Below are 15,456 nucleotides of genomic sequence, written 5' to 3' on the forward strand. Positions count from 1 at the left end.
GGGACGGCGGGAGGCCGAGGGAACAGCCCCGGCCGCGCCGGCCGCTGTTGCCATGGCGACGGGGGAGGGTGCGAATGGAAAGAGCTCGTGAATCACGAGGACTGAGCCCGAGCTCCAGCGCCCATCTGAAGGTGAGCACACAGAACAGGACGAGCCGCATTCACGCACACTGAACACACCCCGCGGTCCTCAGCAGCAGAATAGTGCTTTAAAATACTCACCATCTGAAAGCAACTGGAGAGCTTTTCCCCTCCCGGCGATCGGACTTCTAAAGGGTGATTACTGTACTTTGCATTTGGATATTCGGATGGTTACGTTGCACCCAAAACGTCAACTGCCTCTGTTTTACCGCACTTTGGCTGTTACAGAGCACGCTTTTAATGAACTCTCAGCTGACTCGATCAAGGTTTTAACGTCATGTTGAGATCTGAAAGGGGGGGAAAGTCAGGTGTTTTCGGTGAACCGAAGCCTGTGCGACCGCTCTTGGAGGGGGCAGATCGTTACTTCAGGTTCAGAGACGTCCTGATAATCCGTGCTCCTCGGGTGACAGGTCAATTAGGAAACAAGTGTTGCCCTGTGAACGTACCGTACTTCGCTGCGGAACGGAGAAGCTGAATCTCTCATCTGAGCAGCGAGACCGAGAGACTTCAGTTTGCAGTATTTTCGCTGTTGACTGGGCACTGGCTACATGGACTCTACACAATAAAAAAATCGAAAGTTCCAAACGATTTTGATCAAGTGTACGAGGATTAAATAGTGACAAAATGTCTTCCCCTAACCTGGCTGACAGGAAACAACTTTCAGACAGAAGTACCGAACCGGTTACTACTTCGGGTTTTGCCATCCCGGACATAAATCCTGATTTTTGGAATGAAACCAGAGGTTCACCGGTAGTATTTTTCAGTATTTGCTGGCTACAGTAAAACAGACCCGCAAATCAAAGTTATTTCTATTGTGCAATAACTCGTATGTACCGTACATGCCGTCCATGTGCGTCCTGAGGGTCAGACCGTTACCTTAGCCTCACACACAAAAAAACATGCAGATCAAAGAAAAAGCTCTTTTAAAACACGTAAAACTGTGCTTTTTTATAAATCATAAACACCAACCAAGAAAGAATAACCATGCAAAGCCGGAAAAGAGGAAACTCAAATACTGCAGTACCTGTAGCGAAAGTAGAGCCCAGTATCACCTGGCCCAGCGATCCAGAGATGAGCTCAGCAGAAGGAAAAACTTCGCCAAGACGAGCAGGAAGAGCGCAGAATAATCTCCGCTCACGAAGCAAATGTCTAAAAACTAAAAGTCCAGCGATCGTCAGGATTTCGAAATTCCTTGGAACCTGTCAGGTATTCGATAAGATTATAAAGTACTTTGCAGTCTGAACTAAGAATCGCTCACCTCAGAAACACTCGACTGCGCCTCTCCGAAAGCGCACAGCTCGGCTTCTGTTAGAGGCTCAGCTAAGAGGGTCAGGAGGAGGAGGAGGAGGAGGAGGAAGGCGGAGAAAGAGCAACTGACTGACAGAGCGGCGCTCCAACCGGCACAGGGCAAAGACTCCAGTACGTCAGGTATTTCATTCAATCTTAGCAACTCTTCCGTGACGTTGTGTCGCTCGGTCAGAGCACAGGTGAGACCGGCTGGACAACCAGGCAGGGAGACAGGTAACTTTTAAGGTTACTAAATTAGAGACTCGGGTGAGACGCCATTTCACCACGAGTGGCCGCTAAAAGCTTTGAATTAAATTATTTCCATTAAGGATCTTTTAAGAGCTTTTTTTTAAACGCCCATGCTCCTACTACAGATCAATAAACCAGATCCTGCATGAGTCAGTCCCTGAAAACATTTCAAATGAGCCAGCTCTAAAACACAACAGTTAAGCTCAGTTTTGTTCAGATGTGTTCAGTCCCCAGGGTCCAGTGAGGCAGGCGATCTGTTCTGGGGGGGAAGCTGTTACAGTGATTAAAGTAAGAGAGGATCACAGTCCACCCAGAACAGACACACACACACACACACACACACACACACACACACACACACACACACACACACACACACACACAGCCCCAGAGCCACCGCAGCAGGTGAGAAGTGAGAAGTGCTGAGGAGAACGTCAGCTCAGAACAGGAGCAGGCCAAGACGCTAAGACGCTGGGATGAAAAGAGGGAACTGGAGTCGAAAGTGTTCCAGTGGGGCTCTGCGACCTCTCTCACAGCTCTTCAGAGAACGGCACTGCTCCGTCACAGAAGCTGCTGGGTGTGTGATCAAAGCTTTTCATCCACTGCAAGAAATACCATGACTTCAGACAAGTGTTGAAACTATTGTAAGTAAGAGCAGTATTGGGATTTTAGTAATAAGAGGACGTTGTTCCAGTAAATGTCGAAGAAAGCTGCACATTTATGAATTGTGAAGATCACAAAGAGGCATGTTAAAGGTCTCCGACCCATATGAACCATACGCAAATAAAGATGCACACACAGCACTTGAAATGGAAAAAATCTAACGTTTCCAAACAGCTTTACTGTGTATATCAGAAAACAAAGACTGACAGACAACAGCCTTGCTGTCAGACAGTCCTCCCTGTACCTGGAGTCGGCCCTCCTATTGTGTCCTCACACACCTTAGCACTCCTCCCTGCAGTGAAGCAGCATTGCAGTCCTCTCCTCAAACACCACCGGCCCAGCGGCTCGGGAGGAGCAGAGAGCGCTGAGGGCTGTGGACGAGGCCGGAGGCAGGAGAGCCTGTTACAGGCCACCAGCAGGAGCGCAAATGTGTTCGAGCTGCCGGAGTCGTCACTGCGCCGGACAAAACACAGGCCCAAACGATTCCTTTCCTCCCAAGGCTTTTTCCTTGGAATCTTTCAGCAGCTGTCGTCCTCCCCCTGAGTGTCTGCGGCCGTCACGGCTGATCCCGTTCTCCGGATAGTCCAGGGAGAGCTGCAGGACAGGCGTCGCCGGGTACAGAACAAGGGCAGGGGATGAAGAAGCTCTTCTGGCACCTGAGGCCAGGCGAAGACAGGAGAGGCAGCGCTGTGCTCTTAGTGGTGCTTGGTCAGCAGCTGTAGCTCTCTGGAGGTCAGTGTGGGGTCATGGGCATGCCCATTGCTCACAATGTGTTGGTTTAAAACACCTTGTTTCACTAACGACACACAGCACCAGACATGATCTGATGGCTAAGTTAACATCTAGGCCAACAGGGAAATTGAGCACGTGATCGGATTACATCTAGAAAACGAAAACATGAAATAGTTTTAATACTGTGCTTCTCAGACAAATAAAATTTAAGTAGTAATGTTGTATGACATGCTAAATAAAGAATAACGTCTGCATTTTGAAGGAAAGAGATTTTTATTCTGAGATGTAGCTATCACAGGTATCTCCAGTGAAGTACAAGGTGCTCTCCAGCTGTTATGAGGAGAAAACAATTTCTGAGAAATGATCAAGAACGATTCATTTGTGCATTTTAAAATGAACTGAAGGTTCCTGTTTTATGTAAAACACTTCAAAAGGTAGCAAGAAAAGAATGATCCTGTTAGAATCATAGACAATGACTTTTACTCCTGTACAAACTACAGGAATGTTATTGTAGGCTGTCACACTAAAGGCTGTCTTTTACAGACATCTGCCAGGTAGAAACAGCGAAGCAGCTTGGGAAAGTGTTAAGTGAGAGTCTGCGCTGCGTGTTTAGATGTGTTTGGGCCTCGCTGGGCAGGGAAGGACTCACATTCCTGACAGTTTACTCACTGTGTGCCCTGGGTCTGAACGCATCGCCAGAGGGCTCAGCCGTAAACGCGGCTGTTTCTCTCTCACTTTCCCATGGCATTGTGGACTTTTTAAGAGAGTATTCTTGTATGGAGCAGTGAGCACCAGTTAAAGTTAAAACTACGTTTAACACATTTTAACACAAAGGGCAATACAATTCAAATGTCCTTTTGTCCACAACACAGCCAGAGCACCATCCAAGTGTGCACGACTGCAGAAACCAGACCTCTGTCCGTGTTATCTGTCCCACTTCTGCATGGAGCAACATGGACTTGCTTCTGAAAAAAACTTCTTTGCTTGATGAAACATGAACCTCAAAACACCAACTGAAACACAAACCTGAGACCACAAGTTCAAACTACATCCATTTAAAATTTGAGAACAGAAGTACTTCTTTCCACAAAGGGTTGTGGGAGTCTGGAACAAATTCACACATCCCATATTTTAGAAGTACAGGCATGTTCTACTCACAATGTAGCAACAGTAAATGAATGACACTGAGTAGGATAACACCACACTATTCTCAGCTGTAATGTTGAATTGATTCACAACAAATGGTACACATATGGCAAAATAAAATAAAACAAAATAAATGTTTATCTACTACTGCTTGGTCATGTTTGCGGTCAGATTCAGTAGAATGTTTTAAATGTTTAAATGTGTTTATATATTAAAAATCTTCAAGTTGTTTATAATGAGATTGTACCATGGCGGGTTAAAAATACAGCTTTTATTTATGCGGGTTTGAAAGCCCCAAAATTGCATTTAAGATGAAAGCTTGCCCTCTGCTGGTGAACATAACAAACAGCACCTGTCCTTTTCTGGCTGCAGTGCAGGTTTCATATCAAAAGGACTTTTCAACTTAGGAACATAAGAATCTATCCATATTTCCAGAAGAAAGACACACAATGATTGTGTAACCTGGTATATTATTGAAACAAATATAAAATTTACAGCCACGGTAGAATCAGTGCTGAATGAATTTTGTTCTTCTGTATTGTTTCTCCACTCTTGAAATGCCATGTTCATTTGCATTTTGTAACGTCAGACTGCCATTTATTTCCAGCTGCTGTAAGACGAGCTTTGCATACAGCCTCACTGCTGTCCTGCACTGCCGCACTCAGACACCGGGGGCCTGAGGATGGGCCTGCGGGGGTCTGAGGCTGTCGGCCAGTCTGCAGCCATCTGGGAGAGGGGAGGGACACCCGGAGTGACGTGGAGAATAGGGCACGGCTCACACTTCCCAGAAAGAAAGCCTACAAATGAGGCTCATCCAGCCCTTTTGTGAAAGACATCAGAGTATCAGCTCTGACAACATGGGTGAACAGTTTGTTCCATACACCCACCATGCTTTGTGTAAAGGAGTGCCCTCCGTTGTTGTTTTAAGTGCTCTTCCTCTATTGCGTACATGGAAACACTCAGCGTAAGCGAACCAGTCGCTGCCACCTTGAGCTCTGTCCATAGCTGCTGCGTGGCAGAGCCAGGTCCCAGAGGAGCCTGCCCAGTGCTTGTGGAGCTGCACACCGCAGCTCTTGACAGAGGCTGCGCTGGCGCAGGTTCAGAGCTTCACAAGCGCAGCCAGGCAGTCTGGCAAAGCGCTAGGCCTCCTGACAGGTGCGCAAAACATAATTAATAAACAGTTCCCTGCCAGATAAACCCCTCCTTCACAGCTTGAGAAGAATGATGAGCCCATGTCAACAGCACTGTGTTCGTGAAGTGGTTGACTCAGACATAAGCTGTGCATTAGCCCTCACTGCTAATGCAGCTCCTGGGGTGTAAAGTGCTGTGATTGCATTAGGGAATAAAATATATTCCAGAGTCACATTGGCTTCAGATTGCTGCAGTGCATTTACAGACCAATTGATCAGGCGGATATGCGGATGTCCAGTTCCAGGCTGTGTGAGGGCTTGTTTAAGTCTCTTTCACAGGTTTCTGCCTTCCTGAAGCCTCCAGCTCAGTATTCCCTTGTAGTGGGAAAGAAGAAGCAAGACAGCAGTCTAGCCCGTCACTGTTTGGGAGAATCTGCGATAAAGTTCCCCGCCACAACAGTAGTGTGGCAGGCATAAGCTCTACCAACCTTTGTGAAAGCTATTTGTATAATTTGCAGCATTAGATTCTATGAATATTTTATCAACCTATTTTTGCCTATAAACATCTTCCAGGCCTCCTTGAAACTGGTCGTTTAAGTTTAAAAATGTTTGCTACAGGGTGCCAGTACCTTCACCAGCGTCAGTAAACATTTACACAGAAGGCTTTCAGAGAACATGTTTGTACGGACAGGGCTGCTGAACTCCAGCACTTTTCCCTCACACCAGTGCAGCTCTGTTAATGAGGAGAACGCCGCAGGCGTGGCCAGCAGAGCTACAGCCACCTGCGCTGAGGTCCCAAGCCCAGAGCTTTCACGCACACGGTTCATAACCAACACCCCTTAAAACAGAGTCTCACAAAGAAAGAAAATAACGTTCAGCTCCAGTTCCTTGTTATGGAAACCCTACTCTACAATTTCTAAACATGTGGCGCTGGTTTGTAAAAAATAAGGCAAATGTAGCAGCAGACACAGTTGACAAAATGTAGCCTCTTTCAGGTGCCTCCTTCTCAGGTGTCCTCTTGATCCCAGCAAATACCAGCTTACCTGCTGGGACGTACCGGTACTTGTCAGGGCCTTGCAGCTGCTGCAGCAGTGTTTCCTCAGACCAGGTGATTCCTTGCCAACAAGACAAGAGTGACGTCAGTATGGGACTCCAGGAATGTGTTCATTGTGTGTGTTTGGTGTTCAAAACCTGCTGAAGGTTTTGAATGTGGCGTACGGCACCTCAGTCACAAAGTGAAGGAGAAAGAAATAGGGGAGAAACATTGTGTCTTCTGAACCACTTTATCAGTGGCAATGTACTGATCACCCTGTCGCCCACAATGTACTATCAAGCCGAGTCTTGTACCCCAACAGGCTGAGGGGTTGGGCCCAGTCTTGTACCCCAACAGGCCGAGAGGGGTTGGGCCAGTCTTGTACCCCAACAGGCTGAGAGGGATTGGGCCAGTCTTGTACCCCAACGATCTCTAGACGATTGTTAATAAACAGAGAAGAGGAGACTTGGAAACATTGCTGTACAGGCCTGAAACATGAACATGCAAGCCACATTCACAAGGACTGGAGTTACCCAGCCTGTGTTAGTAGAAGCATTCCTACCTGTCTGCAGGTGGAAAGTGACACACGAACTGCAGTCCCACATTCTTGACACCTGACAGCCTTCTCTTGAATCCCTGGTGTACTTCAATGGTTTGAAGCAGTTTTGCAGTGCTAACAAGCTCAGGCTGTCCAGATGTCAAATCTTCTGTAAAGACTGGAACTCTGAGTTGGCTGCTGACACTGTCGGTATCGACCTTGGTGCGACTGCCTCCGATATCACGAAAACAACCCGACTGTCAACACACTCCAACACAAAACGGCAGGCCTCTTTGGGAATGTTTCAGACACAGAGTTACTTCAGGTATAATTATATCTGCAATAAACTGAAGTCCTTCAGTTAAAAAACACTTCACATCTGAAGTGATCACAAAATAAAATTACAAAGATTTTAATGACCATTTTGTTTTCTATTTGAATCATGAAATTTATGTTGGATTAAGTTGTTTTTAATATACTGTATGTACTGTATAGAAGAATACCTAGTTATTAAAATGGAAATAGTGTAGTTAGACCTTAAAGATCTTCTGCCGATGGTGAGACAAGATGTTCAGACTTGAAGTACAGTAAGTCTCCAACCCCGTCACTGACAGGCTTTCCTGGAGCCACTGCAGGCTGCTTGTCAAGACCGGAGAAATGTAGTTATTCTGCCAGGGTTTCTGTTCCTTCATGAGATGAAAATTTGGTGAAGAAACACTGATTTTCCCATCAATAATTCTTCACATTTAAATTTAGGAATTGCAAGCCGTCATCTTTTTTTTTATTCAGACGTTTATTCTTTTGGTCCCAGCGACCGTGAGCTTGCCAAGGTCTTGCAAGAAGTAGAAGTGACATCACGAGAATTCAGAGCTGTAGCAGCGCTTATGGCTGCCCTGCTGTGCTGGAGGCTGTGGTGGGCCTCCTCAGTGGGATCTACAGCACCAGGAGACGTCAAAGCCACACCCTTCAATCCCATTATGATGGCGCCTCTCAGAAACACTCTTGGCGACTGTGGACACGTGTCAGTTGTGGAAATAGTAAGAATTAAAGCCGAAGAACCGGTGCCTCCTGCCGGCACACACGTTGTCTCGCAGGTCCACGGAGCTCCCAGCGATGGAGGCGTGGAACCTCCTGTGGGCTTCGGACCTGCTGAAGGAGCCCTGCAGCTCCAGGAGTCCAGCCTGGGGGCGGGCCGGGCCGCGGCTCGGCCGCAGGGTGCCAGGCGCGGCTCTCCCACCGGGCCCCAGCAGGAGACGGGAAGCGCCGAGCGGCGTGTCCCAGCCGCTGCGGTTGTGCTCGGGGGCGGCGCCGGGGGGCTCTGTGGGCTGGGACTGGGGGCAGCTAAGACTGAACGGATTATTCCCAGCTTTATAATCCTGTTTCCTGCTGCCTGGCAAGTCCTCATAACGCAGGTCCCTGGGGGCCTCTGCAGACTCCTCCTGCCCGGGGAGGGGGGGTACGAGCTGCCGGGCGTGAAGGGCCAGGGCCTGGGCCGTGTCTGTTATCTTTCCCGTTATTCCGGTTTCCGCCAGTGGTCCTCCAGGATCTCCGCTGTCTCTTCCGGGCTCTTGCTCCTGAAGGCATGAAGCTGGGCTTCCACAGCCACCGGCCTCACAGGGACTGGCGCCCCTGTGTGGCCGCAGGAAAGCAGCTCTGCAGTCACACTCGTGCTGGTCCTGGGGTGCAGGCAGGTTGGGGGTGTAGGCCCTGTGACCCTTGTGCTGGTCCTGGGGTGCAGGAGGGCTGGGGGTGTAGGCCCGGTGACCCTCGTGCTGGTCTTGGGGTGCAGGCAGGTTGGGGGCGCAGGGCCGGCCTGACTGAAGGCCAGGAAGTGTCGATGCCAGAGGGCGCCGACCTTGGCGTATCCTGGCGTAGCGGCCTTCAAGTGGGCAGGGAGGTGAAAAGGCGGGATGGGACCTCTCTCTCTACAGAGGAGAGGGCAATGTCACACTTCTGTATTCGGAGAGGGCAGCTGCCTCACACAGATGTATACAGATAGACTTACCAGTCGTGCTGAACATGGTGTTAGCTCCCCAGAAACAGCTGCGATGACCTTTGCATGGTAGTCATCCAGCTGCACTGGATTCATGGGCCCGCTTCCTAAACAGAGGCTGTATTTTATTTAGCACTGAGTGTGTCTGAGTTCTCCATACCTGAACTGAGACCTGCTGGGTACAGTTTCTAAAGAAAGAGTTCACCACAGCCCATACCTAACTGACCCAAGGTCATTATAGGCATTTTAGACAAATGTAGTACAGTAGGGAGCTGCGTCAGCATGCGTACACTGCAAAAGGAACAAGTCAAGGTTCATTCCATGGTGAAGAGAAGAAAAGAAACACAATGTTTTGGCTGTGGAGCCTTCTTCAGGTGTGTTGCGACCCATAGCTGAAACGTTGTGGTTCTTTTCTTCTCTTTTCAGCCTGGAATAAACCTTGACTTGTCCATTTTAGATACGAGATAATCCACCTGCCCTTCATCTACAGCTGTAGTGAACTGCTGACTCCTGGAAGCAGCAGTGTCAGGTTCTCACTTCCTCAAACCTACTGCAGCTGCATCTCAAGAGTCTTCACCTGCTGGACTCTGGCCCTGGGGGACTGGAGTGGTGTCCCTGCAATCTAAAGGTCCACAAGCCCGTAACCCCAGTCCTGTTTCGGGGTTCAGTTCCTGCACCTGTGTAGTGGAGCTGGTAGGAGGTGAGCCAGTAGGATCTCTCCAGGTTCCTCAGCGTGTTGGCTGTCTTCTCCGAGAGGGTGGTGTCCCAGGGCCTCAGGCCTGGGTTTGGGGCCACGGTCTTGGGAGGTTTGGGGTAGAAAACCTGGACGAATCCCTCTGCTGATCTGGGGAACTATAGAACGCCAGGCAGATAGAAAAGGCCCTTTAAACCCTTCAAAACTGTAAAATATTCTCTAAACAATTACTGTAGGTTTTTAAGACAAAGATATTCAGAAGCATAGAAAAGATGTTTATTCTTAAAATTGTTACATCCAGCTTTGAATTATTAAGGACAAAAGGATACTGTATAGCAGCATTACAAAGGAGTATTGAATGCCATTCCTTACATTATAGTAGCCATATTGACCGGGCCAGTGTAGTGCTCTCTTCTTTGAGTCGGTGGGAATTTCAATTCGTTCAAAGCGGTAAGGACCTCCTAGAATTTTGAAGATAACTTTAATTATGATATGAGGGAAATAGATACTATCTATTTCTCTGCATATGTTAATTTCTTTCACACAGACAGCTAGGGGCTTTCTCTTTCTTACATGATATTTCTTGGTGTTCTGAACTACAGAAGAACCATGCAATGTGAGGTGACTCTTCAACTTTGCTGAAAACCGAACACAACTACATCCAGAACAGTAGCGATCAGACAGCGCAGGTGCACAGAAGACATCAGGACAGGTCCAGAATGGTTTACTGTGGAGAAGGAGACATCTTCACCTGTGACCACCCTGGCTGCCCTAAGCTAACAAGCACAGTTCAGAGCTGCACTGGGAAAATTGACGGACCCACCAGAGGGAAACCAGGAAGCTACACCTCTGAGGACTCTTCTTCCTCAGTAGTTGGTCATGCATGAGAAGTGCAGGTGTTCATCTGAGAGCAGCTGCAGTTTCGGGTACAGACACACCTCTGCTAACCCCACACACCTTCCCAGGACACAGCTGCAGTTTCAGGTACAGACACACCTCTGCTAACCCCACACACCTTCCCAGAACACAGCTGCAGTTTCAGGTACAGACGCACCTCTGCTAACCCCACACACCTTCCCAGGACACAGCTGCAGTTTCAGGTACAGACGCACCTCTGCTAACCCCACACACCTTCCCAGGACACAGCGCACCCTTTCTGGGACGGGGCTGGAAGAGCTGCTGCTCTTACCCTTGGTTTTGCTGAGCACCGTGACGTCATGGTTGCTTGATGGGATGTGGGGGCCGATGGGCAGCTGGGAGGCAGCTCGGACCCCTGTGTCCGGGTCATCCGGAGAGGAGAAACTGGGAAACACAGCCAGCCGGGAGATGTGGGACTGGTAGGGATGCTCAGCTGGGAACGGCACCTTAATCTGCTTCTCGCTGAGGCAGAAGGGAGAGAGGATATGAAAGGATAGCCCTACACACAGGAAACAGCAGCCGTGAACCAGCTGGACTCGGCACCACAGCCCTCACCTCACAACGCGCTGGGGGGACAGGAGACACACGGGGCAGAGCTGTGGGGCACTAATCGGGGAGGAGAGAAGGAAATGTGCCGAGTACCCTGACAGGTTTCTCAAAATACTGAAGAACACCGATGACAAGGCGTCCTTTCTATTTTTTCTGCAGCGTCACCACGTTGTAGCCTGGCCGCCAGCTGAACAGCCCGAATCTGGGCCGGTCAGCACTGGAAACCAGTCAGCAGCTGTAAGTCATGCTGCTGGACCAGTAGGTGGCGCTATTTCCCATGGACCAGAATTTCAACCCCAACACCCCAGAGCGGTGACCTGGAACACCGTGCTACTGACCCCCGTCTTTTGGGTGAGATTTTACACTAAGGTGTTAAACATCCGCTCATCGAGTGCCTGTCTTTATACACGATGAGATCGACGTCCCCTGGAGGAGGGTGCTGAAGAAACACTACAAAAAATTCCTAATTTTCTGTCATTAAGAAATGTACCAGAAGGAAATATGTACTGCAAGCACATCCGTTCTAGAAAAAATGTAAATACTCCAACATGTACTATTAAAGAGCACACTATGATAGAGTTTTCTCTTGTGTACTCACGCAAGTCTGACTTGTGTTGGTGTAGGAATTCTGAAAAAAAGGAACAGTTTTTGCAATCAGTATTAAAGCTGACGTTATGTTGATCGTACAAAGTTCTGTAAAGACACTACAAATGTCCATCTCTAATGAGCAAGTCCAATGATGACGTCATCACGCCGATGAGAGACCTGTGAAGCACTGAGCACCGTGGCAACTCAGTCTGTGTCTTCTGCTGCCATCTAGTGCCCAAATAACATACATGACATGTGGAAAGAGCAGAAATCATAAAGCTAAAAAAACAAAACAAAATCTAAACAACATCAATGAAAATCTATATAATTGAGTATAAGATTTTCTGTTGCTGTAGGTTGTAAAAATGATTGTTTTTGCTTGATATGCAGAACATTGCTTTTCTATAGATACTCTTTACAATAATCGTGTGTTCATATTACTATGGCAACCTGAACTTTATTATACTGGCTGAAGAAATGAGTGGCTGCGTGTGTTATCCTCACAAACAACTGCACAAACCTCCGTGTCAAAGCACTTACCGCTGGTCGTTTATGCTCATATTGCTTTTCACCAACGCCAGGTCGTAATACTGCTGTGTGGAACCACCCCTGCAAGGACAGGTGTTTGTTACTGTTCCTTTTACTGCTGTCATTCTTCAAAGGCAAACAGCACTGTGGAGGGCTTCTGCTTAAAAACAAGCACCACTCTCTGTATGGCAAGTCAATGCTTTCACAAGCAGGCTGCAGTTTACATGGGCAAGGGACTGCGCCCTGAATGAGCCACAGCCACAGTCTTCATGTCCTTCTCTCATGAAGCTGTGGCCCAGGGCTTTCTCCCTGGTGCAGGTGCCGCTGCTGGGAGCTGGGAGATAAGCAGGGAAAGAGACCCGCCTTCCTTTCAATCAACCAAGAATCAACCACCAGCTCAAAGCAAACCCAGAATGGCTGGCAGGCTGCTCAGAGTTCAGAAGGGTTTAGTGCAAACAGTGCTCTAGGTCTGTTTACCAGAGCTACCTGTGTGCAGCCAGGAGACCAGTACTGAGTAAACCAAGCTGAGGCGAGAGAGAATTAATCATTGATAAAGGTCTTTGTCTACAGGTTTCCAAGCTGCAGGAGACAACGTCTCCATAGTGAGCCGGGCTACAGTAAACATCCTGGCCAGAGGCGGCTCAGCCCTCAGTCCAGCCCTCCCAGGGCAGCTCCAGTGGCACAGTCCCTGGGTGGGGGTTACCGCGCAGGTCCACACATCCTAATGCTCATGACTCAAGCTCAAAGGCTTATTTTAAAGTTATTTCCGTTGTGTGCTGTGTCTCGCGCTGTGCTGTTAACATTTTTCTTTATTTAAGTTTGTACTCTAATTGCACTCTTGTTAATTGCTAAATGCTGGAAGGAATGTAACCCAGAGACAGTTAATCTGAAAGATTCAGCTTTGATGTTGTGAGGGAATGGTGAATATTACAGGATATTGGAAACCCATTGAAACTGCACTGCAAGGAGCAGCTCTGCAGTAAATGACCTGAAACGGCCCTCAGAGGAGAGGAGCACACTGGCTGCTTATCAGACTGTATGAAAACACCAGGGCTGTGCTTCTGCATGTCTTCACTATATTTACAATGCTGTTTTTCAAAAAGCATCTGAAAGTCTACAGTTCACGACTATTATTTAGGTGTTTAATGGAGATCCTACTAGCCAAAAAATAATTATTTCTGCTATCTACGATCCAAAACACATTTATGCAAAATTCTTTCAAACTCAAATTTAACAAGTTAGTTGTGTTAAGGTTCTAGATTAGTTAATAAAGGCAGAAATTCTCAAAATCAAACTTTTATTTCTGCTTTAAATGTGATAATATTCACAAAATGGCCCAGATATATTTTTCGGGGGTTCCTATCAATAATTAGTGTGGTCCTGACGGCAAGCTGCAGCTTACGACCTGTTTGGATCTGTCATTTATCTTCCAGCAAATCAAGGTAAAAAATAAAACGCTGTAAAAGACACTGAAGGTTAACATGCTTCACACCCTAGTAACGCTGCTGAATGCTACCGATCCCCCAGGAATATGTATTTCTCAAGGAGAAAGCGCCTGAGTTAACGAATGAAAGCTGGAAACCACAGTGACTGAGCTGCCCTACCTTCCCCCTGGCTGGAGGTCCCGATGCAGAGAGCCGGGCCAGCCCTGCAGCTCAGCGCTTCCCATCCCGGAGCGCCTGTGAAGGGCAGCAGAGGGCGGCGAGAGCTGCAGGTACAAGCCCAGCCCGCTCGGAAGCCCCACTTCCTGCTGCACCTGGAGGACACCTGCACGCCGATTGGACACGCTGGGGCGCACCGTCACTGCGCGGAGACACTGACCCAGCAAGCCAATAAAAACACGCTGTACCGCTCATTGCCCCCGTAAACAAAACAAACAAACAATTTTATCTCCTTATTTATCGTCTGGGTAGGCCTGTTTCTCTTTCTTCTGCCAAAACGTTACTTTAACTGGCAAAAGAGGAATTTATATTTTTTCTCGATATCTAAAATACACGGAAATCAAGACATCACTGAATTACTTTAACATGAATTGATTTTTTTTTCTGTTCTTTCTTAAAAGTCCACCTTGGCACCTTGATGAAACGGCTCTATGAAAATGTACATTCAATACTAAGCTACCAATCGAGCAACATGAACTGAACGGTCCCTCTTGTCTGCAGACCTTTCTTCCGTTCTGTGTTCTTATGTACATAGGACATACAAGTCTCGTCAGGCTGGACAACATGTTTATTAACCAATACAATACAGCTCTTCAGCGACACATGTATCATTATAGCGAGTGCTATGCGAAACGAATCTGAGCTTTTCTGTATTCTGGTGCAGCGCAAGACGCCCAAACGCCAAAATAACCCTTATATACACGTTTTACACGTGTTATTTTGTTTATATAAGCGATGATAGACAGCTGAGAAAATTGTCTCGACAACCCAATAATGAGGCCGTCATAGCATGTTCCCGATGTGCCCGGAGAATCTGCGTCTGGATGTCTTAAACCGGGAAAACGTTTCTAGTCAATCTGCAGGGATATCTGAGGAACGATCGTCATTATCGCAAACTGAACCCTGCACGTTTTAAAGTTGTAAAAGCCAAGTTTAGCTCATTGTGAACAGATTAATTGGTTCTCCCTGCATTTATTAATATACACATTTAAATTAAGATTCTCGAGGAATATGATAAAAGATTGATTAACCTTTTACCTACAGTACCTGACTTTTTAAAACCCTTTTCGTTAGACGCGTCAAACCTTTTTACGGCACTGTGCTCTGGCAGTCCGGTAACAAACTGTCCAGGAGCTGCATCGGCCGCAGTCCCGGCCTCAGTAACCCCAAAGTCACTCCAGCATCGTTAGCGTTACGATTTGCCGGACTACTGGTGTTTCTCCGAGATGCACTGCTGGTGTCCGACGCGGGTGACTTCGTCTGTAAGCCGTCAGCAGTCGTCACCGGCGCAATGAAATCACAAAGGCAGCGCTCTGGTACAGCTGTCCTCAGGACAGACACTGTAGCTGCCGGTGTAATTACAAAATTACTTCTCAACTACTGTACATTCATCAGTTACTCGCAACTGTAGATCAGACTGCTGACACACAGAGATCCCTGTTCTGCTAACATTAACCAGGAATCTCTTTCCCCTGAAGAGTGGAGGTCGTGTATGGGGTTCTGGGGCTCCACTGTAATATTGATGCATAAAGATTCTTGTTAAAAATGCAGGATTCTGAAGGTTTTATATGGAGAGTTCCACTAATAATCTCACCTAATGCTCATAG

At 47.7% G+C, this 15,456-nt stretch overlaps 2 protein-coding genes and 1 long non-coding RNA gene across 4 annotated transcripts in view; 1 reads left to right on the top strand and 2 right to left on the bottom strand.

Moving 5' to 3' along the window:
* The window catches only part of osbpl3b (oxysterol binding protein-like 3b), a 63,813-nt gene extending 62,365 nt beyond the window's left edge, over positions 1 to 1,448 (bottom strand). Inside the window, exon 1 of one of the 2 annotated variants that reach the window (XM_088929166.1) lies at positions 1,399 to 1,448. The gene's annotated coding sequence lies outside the window, so the exon portion shown is untranslated. Of the gene's footprint in view, positions 1 to 1,164 lie in introns of both variants that reach the window. The other variant, XM_088929164.1, reaches the window with a different exon arrangement.
* On the top strand, positions 55 to 7,334 carry LOC148823212 (uncharacterized). Its single transcript, XR_016093845.1, has 3 exons — positions 55 to 131; positions 2,862 to 3,071; positions 4,825 to 7,334. It is a non-coding gene; the product is annotated as an uncharacterized LOC148823212 (long non-coding RNA).
* On the bottom strand, positions 7,315 to 13,857 carry spmip4 (sperm microtubule inner protein 4). The gene is made up of 8 exons (XM_088929168.1): positions 13,793 to 13,857; positions 12,201 to 12,269; positions 11,671 to 11,700; positions 10,795 to 10,985; positions 9,978 to 10,066; positions 9,589 to 9,763; positions 8,924 to 9,018; positions 7,315 to 8,843 (listed from the first exon to the last, which is right to left on the bottom strand). The coding sequence occupies exons 1-8, from the start codon at positions 13,855 to 13,857 to the stop codon at positions 7,941 to 7,943; spliced, it is 1,617 nt and encodes a 538-aa protein (XP_088785294.1). The 3' UTR covers positions 7,315 to 7,940.
* Between the last annotated feature and the right edge of the window lie 1,599 nt (positions 13,858 to 15,456).

Source organism: Atractosteus spatula, chromosome 12, assembly GCF_055471065.1.
Source record: "Atractosteus spatula isolate fAtrSpa1 chromosome 12, fAtrSpa1.hap1, whole genome shotgun sequence".
In the NCBI taxonomy this organism is placed as follows: Eukaryota; Metazoa; Chordata; class Actinopteri; order Semionotiformes; family Lepisosteidae; genus Atractosteus; species Atractosteus spatula.

Bases quoted from the DNA above. Each gene is read 5' to 3' on its own strand.
- spmip4 (XM_088929168.1), bottom strand. From the start codon at position 13,857: ATGGGAAGCGCTGAGCTGCAGGGCTGGCCCGGCTCTCTGCATCGGGAC. The intron at 10,986-11,670 runs GTGAGTACACAA...CTTCTGCCTCAG, and splicing joins CCAACACAAGTCAGACTTGC to CGAGAAGCAGATTAAGGTGC. The intron at 9,764-9,977 runs GTAAGGAATGGC...GGCGTTCTATAG, and splicing joins GTCAATATGGCTACTATAAT to TTCCCCAGATCAGCAGAGGG.